The sequence below is a fragment of the Panthera leo genome, chromosome A2 (genome assembly GCF_018350215.1).
Source record: "Panthera leo isolate Ple1 chromosome A2, P.leo_Ple1_pat1.1, whole genome shotgun sequence".
NCBI classification, from domain to species: domain Eukaryota; kingdom Metazoa; phylum Chordata; class Mammalia; order Carnivora; family Felidae; genus Panthera; species Panthera leo.
The window spans coordinates 77,646,740-77,673,320 of NC_056680.1; the positions used below are offsets into that span (position 1 = coordinate 77,646,740).

At 38.8% G+C, this 26,581-nt stretch overlaps 1 protein-coding gene across 1 annotated transcript; it reads left to right on the plus strand.

Annotated features, from left to right (window-relative positions):
- The first annotated feature begins 2,274 nt into the window (after positions 1 to 2,274).
- Positions 2,275 to 25,724, plus strand: SYPL1 (synaptophysin like 1). The gene is made up of 6 exons (XM_042915404.1): positions 2,275 to 2,386; positions 2,638 to 2,709; positions 15,631 to 15,752; positions 16,975 to 17,182; positions 22,384 to 22,569; positions 24,277 to 25,724. The coding sequence occupies exons 1-6, from the start codon at positions 2,336 to 2,338 to the stop codon at positions 24,409 to 24,411; spliced, it is 774 nt and encodes a 257-aa protein (XP_042771338.1). The 5' UTR covers positions 2,275 to 2,335; the 3' UTR covers positions 24,412 to 25,724.
- The last annotated feature ends 857 nt before the right edge of the window (positions 25,725 to 26,581 follow it).

Sequence of the window (26,581 nt, forward strand, 5' to 3'; positions counted from 1 at the left end):
TCTTAGCTCAGATTTGAAGAACAAATCAGAAAATGACCAGTGTTGCCAGTCAATGTGACAGTCATCTGAACATTCTTCCCAGATTTTAGACAGTTATGACTTCAATGAGATGCTATTGTTTAAACACTTGTTTTTCTAGGATCAAAAACCTTTACATAAAGCTATCTGGTTGCCTAATCAGATCTTACTTGCTCTGCCAGCCACTACCAGCTCCTCAGGCAAGTGGGAGCTCCTCTGAGCTGAGAGAACTGTCAGTAGCGGTGCTAAGCTATTTGTAACTCAAAGTAACTGCAGGAGTTCACTCCTGCTTTGTTTTGCCCGGTCAGATCCTGTGAATCAGTTCTGACAAGCGACCAGATATTGTTCTTCTGCTCACCTTACATGGTCTCTATCTTTTCTTTTCTTTTCTTTTCTTTTCTTTTCTTTTCTTTTCTTTTTTTAATGTTTATTTATTTATTTGTTTTTGAGAGAGAGAGAAAGACAGAGTACGAGTGGAGGAGGGGCAGACAGAGAGGGAGACATAGAATCAGAAACAGGCTCCAGGCTCTGAGCTGCCCGCACAGAGCCCAAGATGGGGCTTGAACTTGGGAACCACTAGATCATAACCTGAGCCGAAGTCCGATGCACCCAGGCGCCCCTAGTGGCACACAGCCAAGGAAGAGAATTTCTCAAGTTCAAGGTGGGGACTCTAGCACTAAAGGTTTTCTGTGCCCTCCATGTCAGGTTTGAACAAGAAGCAGGAGAGGATGCAAGAAGGGGCAGAAAAGAGGAAACCCAAAATCAAGCTTCTCAGAAGCTGAAAAAGAGTCTGGCCAATCTAATTCCTTAGACCTTCAAAAAGAAAGAAAGAAAGAAAAAGAAATGCTAAAACTGGGTTTGTAAATTAAGAGTGTATTTAAAAGTTTTAAAGTTAATAAAGTCGCAAAGTGAACATCATTCCGATCTGTCGGTGTATAGCTCATTGGGAAATACCAGAGTCTAATCTAACATTGAATCTTTGTGAATATGAAGTCCAAGTCAAAAAGCACTGCTATCCACAACCCATCCCCAGGGTGCCCACCCACTACTTACTATCCACAACCCACTCCTAAGTGCCTCAACAAAACAGGAATAAAAAATTAGAAATATGGACTAAAGAGAATACAAAGAGTAGAGCATCAAGAAAGTCAGTAACGAGATTACTACCTTGGAGCTACAATAACTGAGTGAGTGCCAGGAGAAAAGGTGCAGAAACAGTAGAAAAGAAAAACAACAAGGGCGCCTGGGTGGCTCAGTCCGCTGATTTCAGCTCAGGTCATGATCTCAAGGTTTGTGGGTTCAAGACAGCTCAGAGCCTGGAGCCTGCTTCTGATTCTGTGTTTCCCTCTCTCTGCCCCTCCCCCGCTCACGCTCTGTCTCTCGAAAATAAACAATTTTTTAATGTAAAAACGAAAAGAAAAGAAAAACAACAACAACAAAACTAGCAGCAGGAAGACCTGGACTACCATTTATAGTGGTCTCAGGTGCACTTAGAAAGATGTTCAATAAGTTGTCAAACCCTCCCAGAATAACTTCAATGGCAAGGAACCTAATTCATTGGTAAGTACTTGGAAGTTGGTACCGGGACCCTATTGTGCTTTCTTATTTACTGTGTTAACCATCTTACCACATGTAGCACAGGCCACCATTCCAGCTCTCCAAGAACTGCAAGATATTGGGGAAGCCGCTAAGCATATCACTACTTAAGGGCTTCAAAAGCTGGGTGCCGAGCTCAAAGCATCTCTTAAGCAGGATCTTGAAGCGGGAGCAGGACTTAGCCTTCCGTAGGACACCTAGCGCACCCCAAATGTAAGACTTGTCTTACAAGGTAGGAGGCGGGCAGGTGAGCCAGGAGGAGCCCGTCCGGCCACGTCTTTTTGAATTCGGTAAAACCTTTCTCCTACAACCTTCAAACCTGATTCCAATGATAATTTTCACAATAAACTCCATTTCCGTAAGAATGTTTGATGAATCACGCTCGAGTTGTTCTGCAACAACTTTCCACCATTTTAACAGAAGTCCCCTAATAGCCTTGAAACGTTTCTTACGTCTGTGTCAAAATTTTATAAATTCATCTATAAACTGGGAACTGAAAATCCATCTATAAATCGGGAACTGTGAACAGAAGCCGCTGGAAGAAGGCTGCGGCCGAGGAGGGTGGGAGTCTGAGAACCCCGCGCCAAGGCTCGGCTCACGGCAGCGGACCGTGCTGCGCAGGTGCGGAGGGTGGGGGTGCGGCAAGGAGGCGCGCACATGCGCGGGAGGAGACGGAGCGCCGGGGGCTGGTCATCAGAGAAGGGGGCGCGGCGTACGCAGCATGGCGTCCAACATTTACTTGGTTCGCCAGCGGATCAGCCGGCTCGGCCAGGTGGGGCCCGGGGAGGCACCTCCCCTACCCAGCCCCAGCCCACCCCTCGCCTCCCGCGGCCGCCTCTCTTCCGTCTCCGCCTCAGCGCCTCCGCCAGCGGCTCAACCGCCGCCGCCCCGCCCCGTGGCCTCCCGGGCCCGCCTCCCAGAGCCCGCCCCGCCTGCTCTTCCTCGCCGCCCGGCTCCTCGGTCTTGTCGGTCCCCCTCCTCCTCCGACCCGCGGTCCTGACTCTCTCTCCCTCCTTCCCTCAGAGGATGTCCTCCTTCCAGCTCAACCTCAACCCGCTCAAGGAGCCGCTCGGCTTCATCAAGGTCCTCGAGTGGGTGAGTGCAGCCCGCTCCGGCGAGGCCTGGAACCGCGCCGCTGTTACCGTGCCCGCGCCCGCTCTGGCCAGGCCAGCGCCCTCGGCTGGGAGGCGAGGGGCCCCGGGAGCGGGAGCGAGAGCCGGGGCGGCCGGGTCTGCGCGGGCCCCGAGGCCGCCCACCGCCCCCGGGAGGGACGGGACGGGACGGCGGGGAGGGGACGGGGACCGCGGGCTGGGCCTGCGCGGGGCGGGGACGCCGCAGTCCGCGTCGAGTCACGAGTCCCTCGGCCGCCTGGGTCCCGGGCGAAGCCGCCCTCCCACACCGAAGCTCACCCTTGGGTGCTCCCGAGGGAGTCGGAGTTCATATTTTTCTGGTTGCGCTGCTTCCCGCAAGGGAAAAGAAAACTTCCTGTTGCGGTCTAACCGAAACCTGGTGGGTCGGAGTCGCGCCCCGGCCGGCGCTGCCTTCTGCGTGTCCGGTGAAAAGGGCCAGCCCGTGCATTTCTGCCCGGTGCTGACTGCAGGCCGCGCTCCGTCGAAAGCTGGTTGTGCCTTCTCGAAGTGATTGGACGAGCAATCGGTTCTTAATTTGCTTTTGAGATGGCTCCAAGTTAAAAATGGATAAAAATAAACTGTGGATCAGGGCAGCAGACGGAGGTGGGGGAGAAGGTCTTCTACAAAACGGGTCCAATCAGTCCGTACCACTCAAACACAGGCTAGGAATCGCTCTCAAGTTTGTTTTAGGTACTTCCAAGTGACATCCGGCGGTCACCTCTTAGTTCTTTCCTGGGAACATTCTCAGTCATTAACATCAAAGGAGATTTATTAATTCGACCTTGGCACTGATCAGTCACTTGGAGGAGTTAGCGAATACATCAGGCTCTGCACATTTGATTCTGATTTCGTGGCGTAGTACATGTTTCAGTGCTGATTTTCAGGCCTGGATTAATAGGCAGCTGGCATCTAGCCACTGCAGCCAAGTTGTTTTTATAGCCAGCAACATTTTACATCCGTAATTCTTTAACCTTATATTTTAGTGATACACTGGTGAAGAGTAAGAACTTCCAGATTCCTATGTTGAATAACTTACTGAGGATGTTTTTTAGAGTAACACAGAAACTCAAAATATGTAATGGGTACTCAAGCTGATTTTCAAAAAGTTTCCTACTTTTCCTCCAAAGTTTTTCTTGTCCTCTGAAGAGTGAAATGGTGCTGATTTCACACAAATGTCTACTTTAAAGACATAGATACACACACACACTTAGGGTTCTGTAAACCTAGGTCCAGATTTAAAAAGAAAGAAAAATATTTGAGTATATAAAAATTTGAAATTGCAGGAGGAAAATCATGTTTAATTGGGCTAATCAAATATAAAGGTTAAGAAAAAGTCTTCTCTCATTGACGGCTATAAATTTATAATTAAAGTTTTCACTCGATAAATGGGGCACTTGTTTGTATTTGTGCTTGCATTATTTGTCAGTCTTTTTTTAAACCAAACAGACATAACTTTTTTCCTTAATATTTTAAAGCATTAGTGATAAGTGTATTAGTGCTCATAGGTCTGATATATTTTGAAAAATATATCCTCTTTAAGCTTTTTAAGGAAATAACTGCTTTCAGTTTGAACAACATTTTACACAAGATAACCTGATAAATACTTTAATAAAAGTATAGGCAAAGTGTAGTACGTGAAAGAAAGAAATCAGTTGCTTGGAGGAACTAGGGGGGATGTCATAGATGAAAGAACACTTGAAGGATGGGTACTTGTTCACTTGGTGAGGATGTGGGGAGTGGCTTTCCAAGCAAGGGGAGATATGTTCAGTGGTGTGAAAAGTTGAAGCAGCATAGCCCTATTTGAGAACTTAAAGTAGTTGGGGTTGGCTGAAATGGTACTGAAGAGGGTGTGGTTTTAGATGATTCTGAAAGGTTTATAGGGCTTACAGAGTTAGGAGTGTATCCTATGGGCCAATCCTATAGGCCAATCTTATAAGGGTTAATCTTTGATGATCTGGGTCCTTTCTTTAGGAAAATGGATATTTGTGGGGTACAGAATTTGAAGATGTTTATTGGATAGCTTCCATTTAAGCCCAGAATTTCTGCCATTTGGAATGGGGACTCAATTGAAGGGTTTTAAACAAGTGAATAATTAGATTCGCTCTTTAGAAATTCTCATTTGTAATGTAGAAAGTGGATTAGAAAGGTAATAATGGAAGGAAGGGAGACATTAAAATGTATTTGGAGGGAGGGTGAAGAAGAGGGAGGACTCGAAGATAACTGCCAAATTTCTGACACAGTTGGTAACGGTACCCTGTCTAAGATCACTAAGGAGAAGGAGCAAATTTTTGGTTGGAGCGCAGTATACTTTTAGGTATATTGAGTTTGTGGTTTCTAGATTATATAAACGGAGTATCCTTTAAGCAGTTAGCTATATGGATATAGAGTTTGAAAGGTAAGAATGGGCTGGAGATTCAGCAGATATCTGCCAGCAAAGAAGAGAAGAAATGATTAAGAACATGGAGAAAAATAACATCTTGGCCTCACTGTTAGAATCTCAAGAAAAGACTACTATTCTAACAATATCAAGAGGTGCAAGAAAGAGGTTAAGTGAAATATGGACTAAAATGCATACCTTGGTTTTGGTAAGCAGGAGGCTGTTGGTGGCTTTATAAGAGTGGTGTCAGTAAATTCAGAAACCAGATGGTCCTAGGTCAAATGGATATATGGTAAGAAAGTGAAGACAGTGAAAGTGAACCACTATTTGACCTTGAAGGTGAAGAGATTTGGTGGTAACCCATTCTGAAGATGGGAAGGACTGAATGTGTTTGTGGGCTTGAGAGAAGAGACTTGTGAATAGAACTGTTGGAGCTTAAAAAACAGAGGCAGAGAGGAAATGAATGATAAAGTTCTAGAGAAGGGCCCATAGTAGGAATTTTTAAATTTGTTTTCAATGAATTGTTCAAGTTTCATAAAGCATTGATTGAGGTGTGGCTGGTTACCTCTAAAAGCAGTCAATAAATAATGATTATAAACAAATCTAAAGTTTAAAGTTTAAAAAGTTTAAAGTTGATTTCCATCCCTAAGACTAAAAGAATAATTCCCTAAATTAGCTTATCTCTAGCAAGGTTCTGGAAGATGTTAGACTAAGATATAACCTGATGAAGTGTAACTTTCAAGGGGTTAGATGCCCAGTAAATATTTACTGACAGAATAAAAATAAAATCACCAGAGCAGAAGCATTTGCACTTTGTTTCTAAACTGCAGCCACCGTGTTATATCCCTTCTCTTCCCTCCTTTTTTTTCTAATCTACCTCTGGCACCTAGTAACAGTGACCAGCAATGTCATTGTAGTTCTCTTCATGTGATATGTACTCGGTAAAAGTTGAATTTTTGTTGCACTTCTCTGGGAATAGCAGTACTTCATATGGCTATTGGAACAATTGAATTAATAAATATGTGAACAATTATAATGTACTTGAACAGTTCTTAGAAGGTTTCTCAGGACTGAGATGCTGTGTTTCTAGGAAGACGGTAGACCCAGACAGTGGAGAGAACTGAGCCCATATGACAGACATATATATCTCCTGGTCCTTCAAGATCACTAAATTCTCTATCACATGTTTTAATTTTTTTTAATGTTTATTTATTTTTGAGAGAGAGAGACAGAGAGCATGAGTGGGGGAGGGGCAGAGAGAGGGAAACACAGAATCTGAAGCAAACTCCAGGCTCCTAAGCTGTCAGCACAGTGCCGGACTTGGGGGCTGGAACGAACAAACTGTGAGATCATGACCTGAGCCGAAGTCGGACGCTTAACCAACTAAGCCACCCATATTTAAACTTTAGAAATGATGTATCATATGCTTTTCACTTGTCTGCTGTTTTCCTGCCTTTAGAAGCCTATCAAAGTGACAATATAAAATTTAAGTAAGAATAAATGCCCCATGTGTAGAAGTAGAACACAGAAGTAAAGTCAAAGATTAATTTTATCAAAGCAGCTTTTTAAAGTATTTAATATTTCTCTGGTAAATTTTAATTTGGTTCTTACTTTAAAGTCAAATATCCCTAATACTTAGACAAAAGTTTTTCATTGAAATTATTTTATTAAAATTTAAAAATATTAAACACTTTGTGTTGGACTTTGTTGCTGCTAACTTGCACAGGTGAACGCTGAACAAATATTTAGCTCTTAATGAATCTAAGTAATGTGCTTTCCTAATTCACACACACAAAATTGTGGAAGAGATACTATTTGGGGAGTATATAAGGAATTATACACTAAGTTGAATTTTAGAATTATTAACCATCTCTCAATATTTTTGTCTGTGGTGGTCAAATGTATTCTAGATGTTAACAGATATTTATTGAGTATACCTGTATGTGCCAGGGTTTTACCTGTATTTTCTCATTTAATCTTCTGATCACCTGTGACAGTCTGTTCTTAGTCATTTTGCTAACTTACCTTTGTGTTTCTAACTGGTCTTTCAATAAATTAATAAATGGATTACCAAAAATTTCAGGCTTGAACACAAAAGCCTAAGTTATCTGAAGTGAATTTTTTTCTTGTTTGTTAGATGTATGTTTATAATAAGATGTTAGGAGTTGAAAGTAAAATGTTCTTGATTCTTTTATCAAGTTTGAATGTTTTTTTCTGATTTTATACATACAATTAACGAGCAAACTCAAAAGACACTTAAAAACATTACTTGGGGACAAATTATGGTCCAAGAAAATTAGTGTGAAAAGCAGTAAATACGAAAATCTATAATTCTTTAAGTTGCATATATCAATTTGTTTAAACAACAAACTTTCAAATACATACAATAGTTTATGTAAAATACTTAAAATTTAGCCATCCTAAGTAAATTATAAAATTTTCGCAAACAGTGGCCATGTTTTATCCTAACTTAATGATTCAAAAATAGCACAGAGAAGCACCCTAGAAAATACAAATTACTTGTATTGCACAGTGTGGGGGACGGGGCATATATAGACTGCTGCCTCATCCATTTGCTTAATTTTTACATTTTTAGGCTATCTGTTGGTAAGAGACTACCTTTCAGGAAACTTCCCTTTCTCCTAGCCTTGCCATTTGTGTTCACTCCCCTCACCCTATTATAGAAAGGGAAAAAGGATTTCAAATAACGTTTTATGCCCAGCAGGAGACTCTGCACTTAAAGCTTGTTCATAGACTTACAGACTCACCCCTATGTCTCTGTTCTCTGTTTGTTCTACCTGATTCTCACTTATTTACCATGAGAAGCCTTGAAGGGTAGATCGAATGTCATTGTCACAACGTATGTATGCTTTAAGTGCTTTGAGAATACACAAACACAACGCATTCACTCCACACATACAAATAGCACTCTGCTAAAATGTAAAAGGGAAAATTAAGAGAACAGAGCAGTCCTCTAATACAATGGTTCTCATAAACTTTGGTCTCAGAACCCCTTTATGCTCCTAAATATTGAGGACCTCAAAGCGCTTTTGTGTCTATTGATATTTGCCACATCACAAATTCAAGCAGAGGCTTTTAAGGGAACGTTTATTTATTTTAAAACACAGTAATAAGTCACTTGAAAGTTTGAATTACACCTATGGCAACAAATACTACCAGTTTTCCTTGAAGTAAAAGGCTCACTTCATTCATTTTTGAGAAAAATAACTGCCAGGTAGCAATGTCTGAATGACTTTTTTTGTCTTTCAGGTAAAAATGGTATTTCATGAAAAAAATCCCAACTAGTTCAGCATATAACTCAGTTATTTAAATGCTTTCCCTGGAGACAACCATAATGTGTAGTTAAAGTGTTTGCACATCCTATTTCATCAAACAGAATATTAAGAAGATTCAAGGGTTGGTGGGGATTTAATCAAAATTACAATTTTTGCTGCTTCATCAAAGACATTCTTAAGTAAAACTGGCTTTTTGTTGTTTTTGTTCTGTAAACTCATGGCAATGAAAGATATTTTCAACATATAATAGTTAGGAGTTAGCAAAAGATTTCTGTTTATTTCACCAGGAACTCCAGTATACTTCTCATGATCCAGATTCTTAAGGGTTATAGAACTGTACTAGCAGGCTGTTTAGAACTTTCTATGATTGTACTTTACAAGCAGATGGACATCTTAAGAAGAGTGTAACTGGCTTCACTCCTCGGTGTACAGTGGGAATAAACTGAAATGGCAGCATCGGTAACAAAACTTTTTAAAAAGGAATGTTTTTAGTAAATGCATCAAGACTTTAACTCATAAAAATCAATACTTTGGTGCTAGGCATCTAATCGTACTGACTGTAAAGGCAAACATGATATACATGATACTCATATACAATATACTTTTAGGTCTATTTTAGGTCTATTTCTTTTTTTTTTTTTAGGTCTATTTCTGAAGATTTCAGTTATAGCATTTTCTTAGACTGAACTTTGGACAGAAAGAAGTTTAAGTAGATGACATCAGATTAATGATGAAACCAAGTAGCAGTCAGGACCCTGCAACTAGAAATTTGTAAAAAACACCCATACATAGATGAGTACCAGTGTTCCCAATAGAAGCCTCAGTGAGCTGAGCAAGGTCTAGAAATAAGTCTAGGACTGGCACTCTGCTTACAGGCTATAAATAACTCCTTGAAAATACCAGGGGTCTCCAAACTTATTTTTGTCATGAATTCCTATCTGTAAAATTTTGTGCATGAAGTCCGAGTGTGCATCTATAACTTAGATGCATATTTTACTTTATCAGTATCTGAAGGCATATTATGTCATTCATATTTTTAAATCCTTGTTTTGGATGTGTGTGTGTGGGGGGGTGTGGGTGTGTGTGTGTGTGTAGTGATCTTCTTGTGATCTGATTAAGTAGAATCTATTTTTACCTTGGAATGTAGCTGATGAATATAGCTCATACAAGGGGTTAATGCTTCTATTTTCTCTTTTGGACATGAATTTTTGTGTCATTAGTCTGTAATTTATATGAAGATGTTTTTAAGCTACTACTGGTCTATTTTTGTGAAGGTTGGTTTGGTTAAAATTCTATAATCGATTCCATAAATCCACTTAGCCAGGCATCCTCACCTTGTGCTACATGAACACTAGAAGGGAAAGAATAGGTGAAGGCATCACTGCCCTCACATGGTGGGACTCCTCTCACCTTCAGGATACGTAACATACTGTACTGGCATGCGACTCGGACCTACAGATCCAGCATGGGTTTCAGGGTTATATTAATTTCAATAAAATTGTAATTCTGTGTTTAAGTCTAAAAGTAAATATAAGTAGAAGTTCAAATATTTTCTTCCGGTATACCGATTAATCGACCACTGCAGTCTGTTTTGGAGAGTCCTGTTCTAGAGGACAGGCTGAAAGTTCACTCCAAAGTTACAAACCTCAGTGAAGGATCTGCCATGTGTCTAGTACCAGTCTGGTGGGCAGAGAATTAAGTGGTGTTGTGTCTTTGGCAGCTTGAGGCTGTCATAATGAATGTGGAGCCTTTTGACCTGAAGAGAAGCTTGCTGTCATCCTGTCCCTAGATTCTCGCTAGTTTCTCTACAGATGGGTTTTCATGTCAGCAGTTTTAGCCGTTCTTCATGGGATAGAGAGGAATGGGAAAATGAGTTTTATAAGTGGTAAGGAAGTAGAAATCCGCATTCCAGTACCCCTCATTTAGACTAGGGGTGCAGACTGAAGTGCACATGGGAACCACCCTTCCAGAGTGAGCAAGTAGGACAAGCTGTCTGGAGGAAAAACAATAGTATATAATCTCATTGATTCCTGGTAACTGACATGCATCCTGAGGATTGTTGGAACAGTAGAGAGTGGCAGCAGCCTGGAAAAAACACAGGTTTTTAATGTGTCATCTGTCACTCAGTTCCACGTGGTTGTTGCTTTATGGGATATCGGTCTGATGCTGCCATATTTTCCCCACAGTAAGGCAAAGCAGGAAATCCAAATTTTTATGTGCCGTATGCTGTTATTAAAATACAACAAATTCACCTTTTTTTATGAATTCTGCAGAAGTATCTGCAGGCCAGGTTTCGTCATGGGCTGCTAGTATATAATTTTGAACCTAAATCAGAACAGCAGTAGAATATAGAGAGAAGTGAGATTGTCATATAATTTATCTTCAGGTTGTTTTGTACTTTATCTAATAAAGTGTGTATCTTGTCCTTTTTTTCCTGTAAGATAAAGACTAGAATTGCAAACATGACATTTATCCTTATAACAAAAATACAGCTTTGAAATGATGGTTATGTAAGACTTAAAATGTTTTATTTGTAGATTATTGGAAATCGATTTTTTCCTTTAATTAAGCAGTTATTTAATGAGCATGTGCTATGTGCCAGACCTTCTGCTGGGTGGGCACCAAAAATCCTGAGTAAGACCAAATGCACAGACGTGACAGTCAGCCAAGGGACAGGAAAAGGCAATAGGGTTAAGAGCGGTCAGCTTTAGTACAGTATGCCATTTATTTACTAACTTTTGTATTTAATGAGAAACTAGTTCTTACTATTTTTGTTTTGGGTTTTTAAATAAGGCAAGACACAAGAAAAGTGCCTATAGTCGAGCTAATGAAGTCTTGGTGGCCCAGGAGACTGAATAGTTCTACCATAAGAAATTGGGTAGGGCTTTAAAGGTGAGCTTGTCAGAGAACAGATTTAGGGGTGAGACAATTCCTGGCAGGTGAAATAAATACATGACGGGTTTCAGGGGTGGTAGTAGTACAGTGTAACAGAGTCTTAACAGTACCTGGCAGGGAAATAGAGCCTATAAACCTAGAAAGATGAGGTCGAGGTTATCTCAGCCATGCCTCTTAGGCCAAATTAAGAGTTTGGGCTTTTTTCTTTTCTTAAATTTAGTTCTGGAGAGCCATTAAGAAAATGCCTTTAAACAGGGGAGTAACGTGACCAGATCTTTATTTCAGATCAGCGTGACATCGCTCTAAAGCACCTGTCCAGTAGAAGCACGATGCAAACTACAAATGCAAGCCACATAATAATTTTAAGTGTGCTACTAGCCACACTAAAATAGTGAAAAGAAACAGCTGAAATTAATTTTAAAAATATATTTTATTTATAAAGCCAAATATTTTCAGTAAGTAATCAATATAAACAACGATGAACTATTTTACCTTTTTATGCTAAATCTTTGTAATTCATTGTCTAATTTACACTTATAGCTGTCTTAATTGGGAAAGCCATTTTTATTTTTCGTTTGTTTATTTGCTTGTTTATTTATTTTCAGTTTACTGTTTTGAGTGAGAGGGCGCGAGCTGGGGAGGGGCACAGGAAGAGGGAGGGAGAGAGAATCCCAAGGAGGCTCCACACTGTCAGCGCAGAGCCTGATGCAGGGCTCAAACTCAGGAACTGTGAGATCATGACCTGAGCCGAAATCAGAGTCAGACGCTTCACTGGCTGAGCCACCCCCAGACAAGCCATTTTTAAAGTGCTCGAGAGGCACACGAGCCCATGCTACGGAAGAGATAGAAATGAGAGGAAGTGTCTGTTGGGTTAGTCCCTGTGAAAAACAGTGAGGGCCTGAACAAAAATAGTGGCAGGAGTGGTGTAGACAAGTAACGAAAGCTTTTAAAAGAATGGCATCATACTGTGTGAAATCTTAGGCAACTTTTCCCCCCATTCAGCGTTAGGTTTCTAGGATTCATCCATATTGACATGGACAGCTATAGTTCATATATTTTTATTGCTATTAAACTTTCCATTATAACTTGATACTTTATTTCATCCCTTTTCCTGTTGCTTCCACTCTTTATATGTATTTTGATATGTAAGCAGTGTCGCCGTGAACATTGTTGTGCATGTCCTGTAGTACACATGGGTAAGAATTTCTCTTAGATCTGTGTACTGGTTGATCCTAATGCTTTGTGACATTATTGCAAATACTTTCACCTGGTTTGTAGCTTGTTTTACATTCGGAGCTGACTTTTGATTTCAAAACTTTCTTTTTCTGTAGTTGAATTTAACAATCTTTAATGGTTAGTGTGTGGTTTTTAATCTTAAGAACTTTTTTTTCTCTCTGGTCACAGATGTTCTTTTATATTATCTTTAAAATTTTTAAGGGGAATTTTACATTTTACATTTGTCTTTAGCCCATCCGGACCATTTATTGAAGTCCTCCTTTATATTAGTTGTCTGTTGCTACCCACCGTAGCACTTAAAACCGCAGACATTTATTATCTCATAATTTCTGTGGGTCAGGAACCTGAGAGTGGCTTAGTCTGGGGGATTCCAGCTTAGGATCTCCCAGGTTGCAGTCAAGCTGTTGGCTAGGGTTGAGTTCTCTCAAGTGTCCAGCCCACTCACGTGGCTGTCGGCAAGCCTCAGGTGACACACTTCCAGCGTCGCTTACCTGGTTGCTGATAGTCCTTGGTTCCTCATCACAAGAGTCTCTAAGTTGCCTAAGAATCCTTCCAGCATGGCTGCTGGCTTCCCCCAGAACCAATGATTCAAGAGAGTGAGAACGGAAGACAGAAATTGTAGACTCTTTATTACTTCCCATTCCAGTATTTGACATCCCATTCCTTCTACCATATTCAGTTTACTAGAAGCAAGTTACTATGTCCAGTCCACATTTAAAGGGAAGAAAATTAATCTTTACCTCTTGAGGGAGGAGTATCAGAGTTTGTGGACATATCTTTAAAACCACCACACTCCTTTCCTTGGTGATGTGCAGCGCCAGCTTTGTTAGATATAATTTATCTAGTTACACACAAGTCTCTTTCTGGCCTCTTTATTGTTCCATTGGTTAAATTTGTATATCCTGTTTCTTTTTTATAATCCTAAATGGTTATATGCCCAGTTTTCTGGTCTTCTGCTTTCAGTCTGTATTCATGTACATTTATGGGTAGAGAGTATCCATTTTTCTGTCTTAACCTGTGAACTCTTAACGGAAGACTCCAAACTCTCTGTTGGACATTACCTCAGACTTTTCCTATCTGTAACCAGATTTCTTTTCATGTATCTTTTTTACAGAAAAGAAGAAATCTCTTGATAGTTATGATCCTGGTTATGACCTGGTTGTAGGCCCTGTATTAATCTGTGAGAGGCATTATATCAGTGTTTAACAGTGTAGGCTTCTGCTCTGAATTTTAGCTATTTGCTAGATGAGTGTCACCTTGAGTAAAACAAGGTCTCTGCCCTCTTTGAGTTTATATTCTAGTGAAAAATGGACAAATACTTAAGTACTATCAGGCAATGGTAATTACAATGGCAGAAAAATAGAGCAGCGTGAATAAAGGGAATAAGTAGCGTGGGTTGGGACATTCTCGCTTGATATAGTGTGGTTAGGAAAGACATCTCTCATGAAGTCATAGCAGAACCGGGAGCTGTCAGTAGGAAGTGAACCATATATTCCAGGCAGAGAGAATAGCCAGTGCAAAGGCTCTGTAGGAGGAGTTTACCCCTTATCGTTAAGGAATAGCACGGAGACCGTTTTGTGTAGAGAGATTTGGCAAGGGGAAAAGTAGCCACATGTGATCAGAATTATTAAGGGAGGAAAGGATCTTGTAGACCATTAAATGAACTTTGGTTTTTATTCAGAGAGAACTCAGAAGCCACTGGACAGTTTTGAACAAAGGATAAAGTTTTCTGCCTTGTATTTTTAAAAGATCACCCTGGTTGATATATTGCCAGTAGACTGAAGGAGAGACAAGGACAGAAGCAGGAGGATTATTTAGAAGGCTGTTAGAGTATAATTCAGGCAAGAGGTAGTAACGGTGGTTTAGATCAGGATGCTGTGATCACATTCCAAATACGTTTTTTAAATAGAGCCATCAGAATTTGCTGACGGATTGAACTTTTGGCCACTACACCATATATGGGTTATTTGTTTTGTAGAAAATTTAGAAGCTTCAAACAGAAAAAGGAATTATTTTTATCTTCTCTTCAGAAGTGACCACTGTAGGGGCACCTGGGTGGCTCAGTCGGTTAAACATCCGACTTCAGCTCAGGTTATGATCTCACAGTTCGTGAGTTCGAGCCCCGTGTCGGGCTCTGTGCTGACAGCTCAGAGCCTGAAGCCTACTTCTGATTCTGTGTCTCCCTCTCTCTCTGCCCCCACCCCACTCGCACTCTGTCTCTCTCTGTCTCTCAAAAATGAATAAATGTTTAAGAAAAAAAAATTTTTTTTAAAGAAGTAACCACTGTTAAAATTTTGATGTATGTTTTTGTAGTTTGTATAATATGCATAGGTGTAGACACATGCACAGTGCATGTGCAAACAAACTTTTTGGGCTCAGATTCACTACCCCAAGATCAAGAGTCACACATTTTACTAACTGAGCCAACCAGGCACCCCATAAACCTACTTTATATGTAGTGATTATTTTTCAGTATCATTGAATATTCCCCAACATTTTAATGACTGCATAATGTTCTGTCTTGTGAATGAATTACAGTTTATTTGATTCCATATCAGCATTTAGGATGCTTCCAGTTTTTTCCTGTTATGTATAGCATTGGACAGAGCATCATTACCTTCTTGTAAGTATATGCATGATCAGGAAAACAAATTTCCAAGAACTTTTTGAGACCTGAAAATACTCAAAAATGAAGTCGTACAAGCTGATGAAATAGCATCTCCTCGTCGCTTACCACTCTCTTGGCTTTACAGTTACCATTAGGTTCCAAATAAAAATGCCTCCAATTCACCCCTTTTGATTTTGATTCTAAAATACAACTTCCTCTGAATTTCATACTAATGTTTAGTAGGTACACTGAAGTAGGAGCAAAAGAATTATATGGGCTGGTGTACTAACTTCTTGTTGACAATTGCAAATAAACTTTTTAAATGTTTTTCCCTGTCTATATTTAATTTGTAATGAAGAATTTCTGGAATGCTAGTGAGCCAGTTTCTAATAATCAACATATTTAAAGTTTTAATGACCCATGTTTTGGGTACAGTAATGCTTCTTCCCCTTTTTTTGGTCTCATTTTGTATAGATTGCTTCTATCTTTGCTTTTGCCACCTGTGGAGGTTTTAAGGGCAAAACAGAAATTCAACTGACTTGTCATAAAGGTAATGAAAATAAAACGATTACAGCTGCTTTTGCCTATCCATTCAGGTAAGATATTTGTTTGTTTTTATGGTTAACAGCTCTTTTTACTTCATGTTGATTCTTTAAGGTTTCCAGCAATTTATTGATCTTGGGGAGTACAAAATTTGAAATTGCACGCCTGCTTCGTTTGTAAGTGGTGATCATTGCTACACAGGCTGTGGTACATAGACCAGTGCCTGTTTGCAAACTGTCTTCCTGGCCTGTGATGAAGTATAGAAAATGAGAGTAAGCATTTAGAAACTTTTATATGACCTTCCCTTGACATTTTACTCTGTCATCCCACGATAGATTGCTCCGTCACCTTTGTGTGAGAAGCAAACACAACTTAAGAAAATTCCGAATTTTTCATGTATTTGCAATTCCTAAATAATAGTATTCTTTATATAATTTTAAGACACGTACTCAATGTAAAGTGAGGAGTTTCTATGTTTCTTTATTTTCTTACTCTCCAAGTAAAATTAATATTTTGTTGTGAATTCTTCTGTTGAAAGTGTTTATTGAATACGTCTTATGTTTAAACCATGGTGTAAATCTTCCGTCTACTACTTACTTGACGTTTCTAAGACTCAAGATTTCTATCCAATGAGTTGGAATCTTACCTTGTAAAGTTGTTTTGATGATTAAATAAAACCTTACACTAAAAATAGGTCAAATAGCAAGGGCCTGGTCATCAATCATTGTCTCTCCATCTCCCAACTCTTCTCTTATAAAGCTGCTATATGAGGAACTGTTACGGCATCTTTAGTGATAAATGCTTTTGCAGTTTATAGATAAGGAAATGTAAAAGCAATCTAAAGTTAGCAGCTAATTAATCTAGGGTTAAAATGTGAATCATAATTGGCTCTCCTGGTGCCAGTTACACAGACTCTGCCTCCTGTAGTGGTGTATCATGTCTCAAATTGCAAACTGTTTTCTATTAGCTCTCTTAATCTGCTAAATTTGTATTGCAGGAAGATAGTGTCTGAGTGTGAAGTGTTTAATTCAGTCTGTATTCAGTCTATCATAAACCAATGACCAGGCATAATTTGTAATTTAGGTACATTTCTTAGGAAGTTTTTAATTTAAATATTTGAATTTTCCTCTCTTCTTCCCCAAAGGAAAATACATTTTTGTGATACATTTTGGGAGTGTTTTTGAAATGTCATTTCAATATTCTGCCTATGTATTTCTGTCTTTGTTGGGAGAATCTGAATAATTCACAAATTTATTTGAGCCTTTTTTTTAATAGGTTGAATGAAGCATCATTTGATGCAATTCCAGATGCAAACGTGTGTGATATAAATTGGAAAAATTATGTCCTTATTGGAGATTACTCTTCTTCTGCACAATTCTACGTTACATTTGCAGTCTTTGTCTTCCTGTACTGCTTAGCTGCCCTTCTGCTCTATGTTGGTTATACGAACCTATATCGGGATAGTCGAAAACTTCCCATGATTGTAAGTAATCACTTTATTTTTATACAAAAATCATCTGTATGAGATAAGCATACATCATATTTGGAGTCAAATAAAGGTTTTCTTACACTGGAAATGAAAGTTCTCGGCTTAACCCAGTTCAGCATACTTTGATTTGTGTGAACATGAGATTCAGCTTTCTCTGGTTGTCACATTGAACCCAACTCTTGGAGCGTATTTGCAGCACTTTCTCCGTACTCCGGGGAATACAGATGTCTGTTTATTTCTAACTCGACTTTAACATGAAAGATCTCAAATATATAGAGCATATTAGGTTGCAAGTAGTAGAGAAATTAAGTGAAAATTAATGCCTTTGATTTGAGGGATTGCTGACCATACCAGTAGTCTCATGACTGTGTTCCTACTTCTTATTTTTTTCCTCTCTTTTCAAAGACCCCCTTTATCCCTCTACAATGTTTTATTGAACTTAGTAGTCTATATCAGAAATCAGCAAACTGTGGCCCATAGCCACATCTGACTCTTTTTTTTTTTTAATAAAGTTTTTTTGTAACACAGCCATACCCAAACATTTACATACTGTCTATAACTGCTTTCATGTCACAGTGGCAGAGTTATATAGTTGTAAGAGAGACCAAAAATATCTACTCTCTGGCCCATTTCAGGAAAAGTTTGCTGACTCCTTGTCTGTATTCCTAAATTCCTTCATTTAAAATCTGACCCAGATAATTCTATAAGAATAGGGGATTCAGCATTAGTGATGTTCATGCTAATTTTGAATCTTGGAGATGGCAACAAAGGATTTGGATTTGAAGTCCTAACACCATTTTTTGGCTTCAGAGTCTACTGAGCTAGAAATAAAAATAGTCTCTGAGATTTAGGTAGTAGAATCTTTGGATTATTGGTACAGATGCAGAGATAAGCCATGGTTTTAAGCTAGGCATCCACAACAAAAGAATAACTACAAAGTCAGTGTTAGTGTTATTTACTTCAACAGAGAACAGAGGTGTTTTTGTGATACTGGTCATTTATATCTTGAGAAAACACTGTCATCTGCTAATTATTTGTGAAGTTACTTTAAGGGAAAGACTGTTTGAGTAAAGAAATTATTAAATAAGGTAACAGGTTTTATTTGTTATTTATTTTTAATTTTTGCTGCCTGGATCATAGGAATGCAAATGGTAAGTAAGGAAAGAAACAGTCTGTTAAAATTCTTATCTATTTGGTTTCTTATATTTGAGAAGAGATTCTTAATCCTCATGTTTTCGTAAAATATTTTCTTGGATATCTTTCAAAAAGATAGACATGAACTATTGTAATTTGCAGTGCTTAATCAATAGAAATTACATATTAAGAATCTGTGACTTCCCGGGGTGCCTGGGTGATTCAGTTGGTTAAGGGTCAGACTCTTGGTTTCAGCTGAGTTCATGATCTTTCTCGAGACATAAAAAGGAATTATGAAAGGGACGCCTGGGTGGCTCAGTCGGTTAAGCATCCAACTTTGGCTCAGGTCATGATCTCGCAGTTTGTGAGTAGGAGCCCCACGTTGGGCTCTGTGCTGACAGCTCAGAGCCTGGAGTCTGCTTCTGATTCTGTGTCTCCCTCTCTCTCTGCCCCTCCTCCACTTGTGTTCTGTCTCTCTCTTCATCTCAAAAGTAAATAAACATAATAAAAAAAATTTTTTAAAGGAGTTGTGATGATCATAGAGATATTATATCTTGTTAAAATTCCTTTTTTTTTTTTTTTAAGTTTATTTATTTTGGGAGAGAGCAAGTGAGGGTGAGCAGGGGAGGGGCAGAAAGAGAGAGGAAGAGAGAGAATCTCAAGCAGGCTCAGCATTGTCAGTGTGGAGCCTGATATGGGGCTCAATCTCATGAGGTATGAGATCATGACCTGAGCTGAAATCAAGAGCCATGTGCTTAACTGACTAAGCCACCAGGCACCCTAGTTAAAATTCTTTTTTTTTTTTAAAGTTTATTTATTTTGAGAGAGAGCACGAGAGTGAGAGCAAGCACGAGTGGGGGAGGGGCAGAGAGCGAAGGAGAGAGAGAATCCCAAGCAGGCTCCACTCTGTCAGCACAGAGCCTGAAGCAAGGCTCAGTCTCACGAACCATGAGATCATGACCTGAGCTGAGATCGAATCAAACACGTAACCAACTGAGCCACCCAGGTGCCCCTAAAATTCTTCATAATTTAAGTATTAAAGACATTTCTTGCCATTTTGTTATTATTCCAACAAATTTTTAACTCTAGCAAATGAGCCTTTTATTTTTCATATTTTGTTTTATGAGCTTTTAAAAATCACACTTTCTGAAAGCAGCATCTAAATCTTTTTTGTAGAGGGTTTTTCTAATAAAAACTATAAAACTGTGATCTAGTTGCATCATTCAGAAAGCCAGAAGTAATTTTCCATCTCAGTGATCAATTAGTGGTCATAGAGAGATAATCCAGAACTAGCTATTTTAAGTGGCTTATTGTTACTGTAATATATAAAGGATGCTTCTTGTCTGTAAAAATTCAAGCTTCTAAATTAAATTTTGAATTCTTTTAACCATATAAATGAAAAAAGTTTTCTTGAGATAACCAAGTTTAAAATATAGCCAAATACAACATTAAGTGTTTTAAGTACTCTTTGCTAATGAGGGCATGCTTTTTTGGTGATATTCTCAATTCTCTGCTAAGGTATTTCTAGGAGCATTTCAATTGTGACTTACTCCCCTTTTTAAGTAAATGTAGCACTTTTTTGGTGTTAAATAGCAGGAGCTTAAGGGTTCTACATGCAGAGAAGCAGAAATAAAAAACGAAACCAAACAAAGATAAGTATCCCAAATCCTAAAACTCTGGTATGAATCATATCCTCCTGATTTATTGGTGGGACCAAGGCTGCCATAGGCAGTTACCAGTTGTGCACTATAGAACTGCAGGTGCACCATTCAGATGGATTGCATCCTAAAGCCAGGGCCCTCAGAAGGACAGAAATTATCTTCAGAGGTCCACATTTCCCACCCACCCCCCCAGGTTACTTTGTGCATCATTTTCAGAAAAGTTACCTGCTTTTGAAATGTAGAATGTCATGCCAACAGCAAAGTAGATTTAAAGAGCGTAATCAGAAGAAAAAAAAAAAAAATCAGTGTTAGGGCATCTGGATGGGTCAGTTGGTTAAGCATCTGACTTTAGCTCAGGTCCTGATCTCACGGTTCATGAGTTCAAACCCCTCATCTGGCTCTCTGCTGTCAGCGTGATTCACTCTCTCTCCAAAATAAATAAACATTTAAAAAAGAAAAGAAAAAAATCAGTGTGTCTTTTAATTAGGAATTTGGAAGGAAGAAACCTGGAAATCAAAAGGATTTGACATATATTGGGTAAAGCTATGAACTTTAGCCCAGAGAGAACTTGTTTAAGGTCTGATAACCTTAGACTATTTATCAGTTCTCCAAAAGGCATTGTATTTCTACAATGTTTCTAAGTGTTTAGAAAATGTCTATTTGGAAGGCACCTGGGGGGCTCAGTCAGTTAAGCTTCTGACTCTTGATTTTTGTCTCAGGTCATGATCTCATGGTGGTAAAATTGAGCCCCACATCAGGTTCTGCACTGGCATGGAGCCTGCTTAAGATTCTCTCTCCCTCTTCCTCTCTCTCCCTCTTTCTCTCAAAAGAAAAAAAAAGAAAAAGAAAAAGAAAGTCTATCTGCAACAAAAGTGCAGCCAGAAGTGCAGAAGCAAAAAGGAAAGCACCCCCACGGTACAAAAAATTTAAGCTGTATTTCTGTCCTTTTTTCTTTGATCTACCTTTTTTCGAAAGAAGACCAGAAGCACTGGAAAGCTCACATGCAAAATGCAGATAAATACCTCCATCCTTGTAAAATTAGTCATTGTTTTTGGTTCTCTCATCACAAGGCATTTACTCCTTGCCATCCTGACCTGGTGGACAGGCTATATATAGTAGTTTCTGTATGTTGGGAGTGGTTACTGGTGTGCAGTCTAAATAAATGACTACAAGCTGGTTGGGAAAAGTAATTAAAAACTAATCAGGTTGACGTGAAAAACAAAACACCTCTGTGGTGGGCTCCAGAACCCATTTCTGAGCTTGTGGAGACTTTTGCTGCAGATGTGAAGGAACTCTTAGCTTCAGGTGCATTGAGGTGCTAAGAATACACAACATTTGAAGATACAGATTTTACATTATTCCACTTTGGTGGTTAATTTACAAGAAAACCAAACAAGGGAGGACTTAAACTTTATATTATACAAATGCAGTCCTATTAGAAATGTAATAAGTAGCAAAGACTTTAGTAGAAAATTACTAGTGAGAAGATGTCTTGAGAGATTTTTTGTTGTTGTTGTTCTTAATATAATGAGTATCCTTAAAATTTGGGGATCACGAATTTTAAAATAAACAAATCATCCTGGATGCATGCTTTTCACCATTTCATTATCCAAATCATGGACAGCTAGATTTTTTTTTTTAAGTTTTTTATTTTCATTCCAGTCTTGGAGAATTAGATTTAACTGAAGTTAGAGTTTTGCCAAAACAGTATGAGAAAGCAGGGGAAGGCGAGGAAATTGAGAGTGTGTGCAAGGGGTTGTAATGAGGGACCGTAGAATAGAAGTTAAGGGGGAAATGAGAACATGAGTAAAACTGAGAGACAGTTAAAAGTGGTGAGATCAGATTATAGGTCTCAGTGGTATCAAAGGATTTTTGCAGTTGGGATGCCTGAGGGAGTGAGCTGGAAAGAGAGGTGATGTTGGGAAGTGGGGTGAGTGAAACTGAAATTAGGGAGGGGTAGAGTGGTTTGGTGATTGACAGGGTCTGAGATATGATCCTGGGAGTGAGCGGCTTAGTTAAGGTTCTGGTGAGGGCTACGTGAAACCGATTTCTCCTGTCAAAATCTTAAGACTCCTGGGGCACCTGGGCGGCTCAGTTGGTTGAGTGTCTGAACCCTGATTTCGGCTCAGGCATGAGCCGAATGTGGGATGATGTGGGATCAAGCCCCCCATCCGGTTCCATGCTGCTTGGGATTCTCTTTCTCCCTCTGCCCCTCTCCCCTGCTTACACATGCTCTCTCTCTCAATTAAAAAAAATAAAATTAAAAATAATCTCAGACTTGTAAGGAGATGACTAAGTCTTGTTCACTGTAGTAGCTCAGGCACTGGACTAGTAATAGTAAACAGGTGTACAATGTTCACTGTGCTCTTCATTATTAACTCATACTTATTTTTGCTTTAGGACTTCGTTGTTACTCTTGTTGCCACTTTTCTGTGGTTGGTGAGCACTTCAGCCTGGGCTAAAGCTCTCACAGATATTAAAATAGCTACCGGTCCCGGTATTGTCAAGGAACTTCAGCCTTGTAACCATCAAGTGACGTGTTATTTCGGCTCTGTGACTAGTATGGGATCCCTAAATGTGTCTGTGGTATGTATGCAGTATTTGTAAGATATTTTCTTTGACTTAGAAAAATTTTACCAGTAATATAAGAAAGCAATAGTTTTTACTAAATCTCTGGATATATTGTTTTTATTTTTACTAAGCTATCAGGATCCTAGTTACCAGACAGTCTTTACCTTTGTTACGGTGAAGAAAAGTGTGTTAAGAAAACTACTACTTGCTAAACAGGTTTGAACAAGATCATGTTTGAGTCTTTTTCATTAAAATCGAGTAGGCAAGACTTCTACCTGAAGGGCACTAACACTTATAAAGACTATGTGTCAGACATTGTGCTAAGGGCGTTACATTCATCTTGTTTAAGTTATCCAATAATCCGAAGAGGAATGTGGGAGCTAGTATCATTATCTTCATTTTTACAACTGGGAGAAAAAGTAGCTCATGTCTTAATTTGCCCAAGTGACACAACTGGGAAGTTGGCCAGCCAAGGTGTCGACCACATCTGACTTTAGAGCCTGTTCTCTAATCCCACGTGCACTGGGGTCTATGAAAGTCTTACTTTCATGGTTTCTTAAATGATCTTTAAAAATTGGTGTATGTAAATTTAAATAATATTTAGTCTGCCATCTTACTAAAATACAGATAAATGTATTACTAAATACGTTGTCAATATGCTGATTATACTATGTTTAAGGAAGTCGATCTTTTCAAGAAAATATTTTTCCAGTGGATAAGTCAGCACTGCCTTGTAAAGCATTTGGGCTGAATTTTTGTGTTACAACTATGATTTAAAAGTCCCTTTTTTGCATTTATATTGACCATGATCTGAGATGAACAATTTCCAAAGTGTTTTTGTAAGCAAATATGCAAAAAATATAAAGCATTTGGCCTTCGGTAATACAATATTACTCTCAAGCTCTTTACCCCCTCTTCCATCAGAAGTCACTATTCTTATATTTATTTAAAAAAAAAAAACGAAAAAAAGGTTAGCTTCAGTTTATTCATCTCTGATCTTGTCAGATTTGTAACTGGGAAGACCATTTCCATTATACTGATCGCCATAGGATGTGAAGTAAAGTTCTTGTTACGTTGACCACCATAGGATGTGAAGTAAAGTTCTTGTTACGTTGACCACCGTAGGATGTGAAGTAAAGTTCTTGTTACGTTGACCACTGTAGGATGTGAAGTAAAGTTCTTGTGTGAACGCCTTTCTCTCTGGCTGCAGCTGTTGGAGTAGGAGAGATAGTAGCAGTGGGGGAGAAAGGAGGGAAATATAAGAGTCCCAGGGGCAGTTTACAACCATTCAGGTGGAGAAAAGTGAAAGCTCCCGAGGAAAGAAGCAAGGATTCCTGCTCCCAGTCACCTTCACCTTCACCGGGAAGCGCTGAAGTCTAATGACAAAGTAGTGATGGGAGGGTCAGACATACTTTTTCTTAAACTTAATCCCATCTTTTTGGTAATGATGAGCATGGCAAGGTAAGGTTTCTTTTAGTCATGATTTCATAGGTTACAGATTTAGAGATTTTAGCTTCATTTCATTGGGAATAAGTCATTATATACTCAGATTTGGCACTGAAATGGAAAATCTTCGTTTTTTTTATTCTTTATCTGTAGTTTAAATTGTAAATGAAATCATGGTGTTCTGCCTAGGAATGTTAAATATTCAAAGGAAAACTAAGATGGGTATAAATTTTTAAGTAGATACTAGATTTTCATGTTTATTTTTCTCTTCCTTAGATCTTTGGCTTTCTGAATATGATACTTTGGGGAGGAAATGCGTGGTTTGTGTACAAGGAGACCAGTTTACACAGTCCATCAAATACTTCTGCTTCCCACAGCCAAGGAGGTATTCCACCTCCTTCTGGAATATAATTAAAGGGAAAAATACACTGTATGAAACATATGTCTATACTTTGATCTGTTGCCAACATCTTGAGAAGCATTATTTGTTTCTAATAAAAGTAATGGCTTTTTCAATAAATTGGTGGGTTTGAAATTTTGCTGCTTTTTTATATAAAGCCTGTGCCTTTCCTAGAAATTTAAGATGTAAATGTATTCTCACATGTAAATTTGAAAATTCAGGGGCCTATTATGAGATGATACACATTTTTAAATGACTGGTTATTTCTTTACTAAGTTGTTTGCCTTCCAAAGTGTTTACACCTTAAGCCTTAACATATGTCTTCACTCAGAAAAGAGTTACATTGTCATATCATAATAGGAGGAAAATCTCTATTTGGAATATACACTACTGTAAGTTTGTACAGATCATATATCTAAGACCTGTCTTTGTTTGAGAAAGCCTTGATTACATAAATCATATTTAGAAAAAACATTTAGTTCAGAATTTGTATCTGAACATTGTTTATATGTTATGAAAAACTTTTAATTGCAAAGACTGGTTGTATGTTTTATTTCTGTTTTTCTAAGTGACCTACAGTACTTAATAGGTGTACTAAATTTGTTTTGGAAATGGGGTTTGGAAATTTCTGATAGATGTATAGCTAAGTTAGTGATTCTTTTGCATGAGGCAGAAGCTTCCATTATGCTGGTTGTTTAATAGACTTGCTATAGAAGTAGAAAGAACGTGGTTCAACTCGGGATTTTGATATGTCTGGGCATTACTCTCAGTGGTATTTGTCTGCTGTCCTTTGTTGCTCATGCCACTTAAGTGCAGGCTGAGACCTAGTCTCCTTGCAAGCAGAAAAATAAGCCACCTGTTCTTGCAGACCCTTTTATAGGGTTAAAACAATTAAGATTGCCTTTCACTTTTGAAACATTTAACCTTTAGATTCAATGAAGTTACTATTTTGAGTGTGTAGCATTGATATTGTGAAAATAAATGCAATTTGGATTTCATGTTTCTTCATGTTCATTCTTCTTGCACAATTGGATGATTAAGGAATTATGCATCATAAACAAGAATTTAAGTGAGCTGTATTATGGGTGCACTGTCTTTGCACACACATTTGGGTATATTCTGAATGCAGGGATTATTCACATTTTGCTTTCTAATCTTTGTGTTGTACAGGGCCAGATTTCTCATTCTTACCACATGACTGTTTATATGTGAAGCACATCTTGCTGTTGCCTTATTTTTGTTGCTTTTGTTCATGGCAAGAATTGTCAGTATGAGAATGTATATCTTTTATGCAACAAACTTAATAAAGAAGTTAAAAGAAAGAGTGCACTGATTGTTATATTACAAAGAAACCTTCATCTTAAAGGCAGGAGCAACACAAAATGGAATTGATTTCCAAAGTAGGAAATAGAATATCATAATAGTTTTTTTAAATGTTTGGCAAGAGGGGCGCTTGGGTGGCTCAGTTGGTTAAGCGTCCGACTGTTATTTCAGCTCAGGTCATGATCTCACTGTTGTGAGATGGAGCCCTGCGTAGGGCTCTACGCTGGGCATGGAACCTGCTTAAGATTCTCTCTCTCCCTCTGCCCTTACCCTGCTCTCTCTCTCTCTCAAAAACAAACAAACAAAAAAATTAGCAAGAAATAAAAGAGACAAAAACGATTTGGAGACCCTGGTTCTATCCTTTTTTCTTTCACTCTTGTTTAAAAAATGCTTTGTAAGTTTCAAGTTAAGTTTTCCTGATAAACTTTTTCTCATTGTCCATAATTAGGCAGCAGAGGTTCTTGATTAAGATTATATGCCCTGGAATCAAACGCCTGTAAATTTGAATCGTAGCTTCACCGCATACTAGCTAGTTAACTTTAGGCAAATTAGTTAACCTTCTGTGTGCCTTGATTTGCTTATCTGAAAAATGGGAATAAGTACTGACCTCAAAGAGTGTTCCTGAGGATGAAATAGTAAATGTAAAGTCCGTAGAACAGTGTTCAGCAGTAGGTGCCTTGTAAATGTTGGCTCTGATTACTAGCTTTTGAAAGCATCTGCTACAGTATGCCCTAGAGCTGGAGAGGGAAAGGTTGTGGTCTTGGGCACAGACGCAAGATAAGCTTCAAGATTACATGGGTCTCCCTTTATATTCCTCAAAGAGTCCTGGATGTTTGAGCATTTATTTTTCTGTTGGGT

Bases quoted from the DNA above. Each gene is read 5' to 3' on its own strand.
- SYPL1 (XM_042915404.1), top strand. From the start codon at position 2,336: ATGGCGTCCAACATTTACTTGGTTCGCCAGCGGATCAGCCGGCTCGGC. The intron at 2,710-15,630 runs GTGAGTGCAGCC...CATTTTGTATAG, and splicing joins TCATCAAGGTCCTCGAGTGG to ATTGCTTCTATCTTTGCTTT. The intron at 15,753-16,974 runs GTAAGATATTTG...TTTTTTTAATAG, and splicing joins GCTTTTGCCTATCCATTCAG to GTTGAATGAAGCATCATTTG.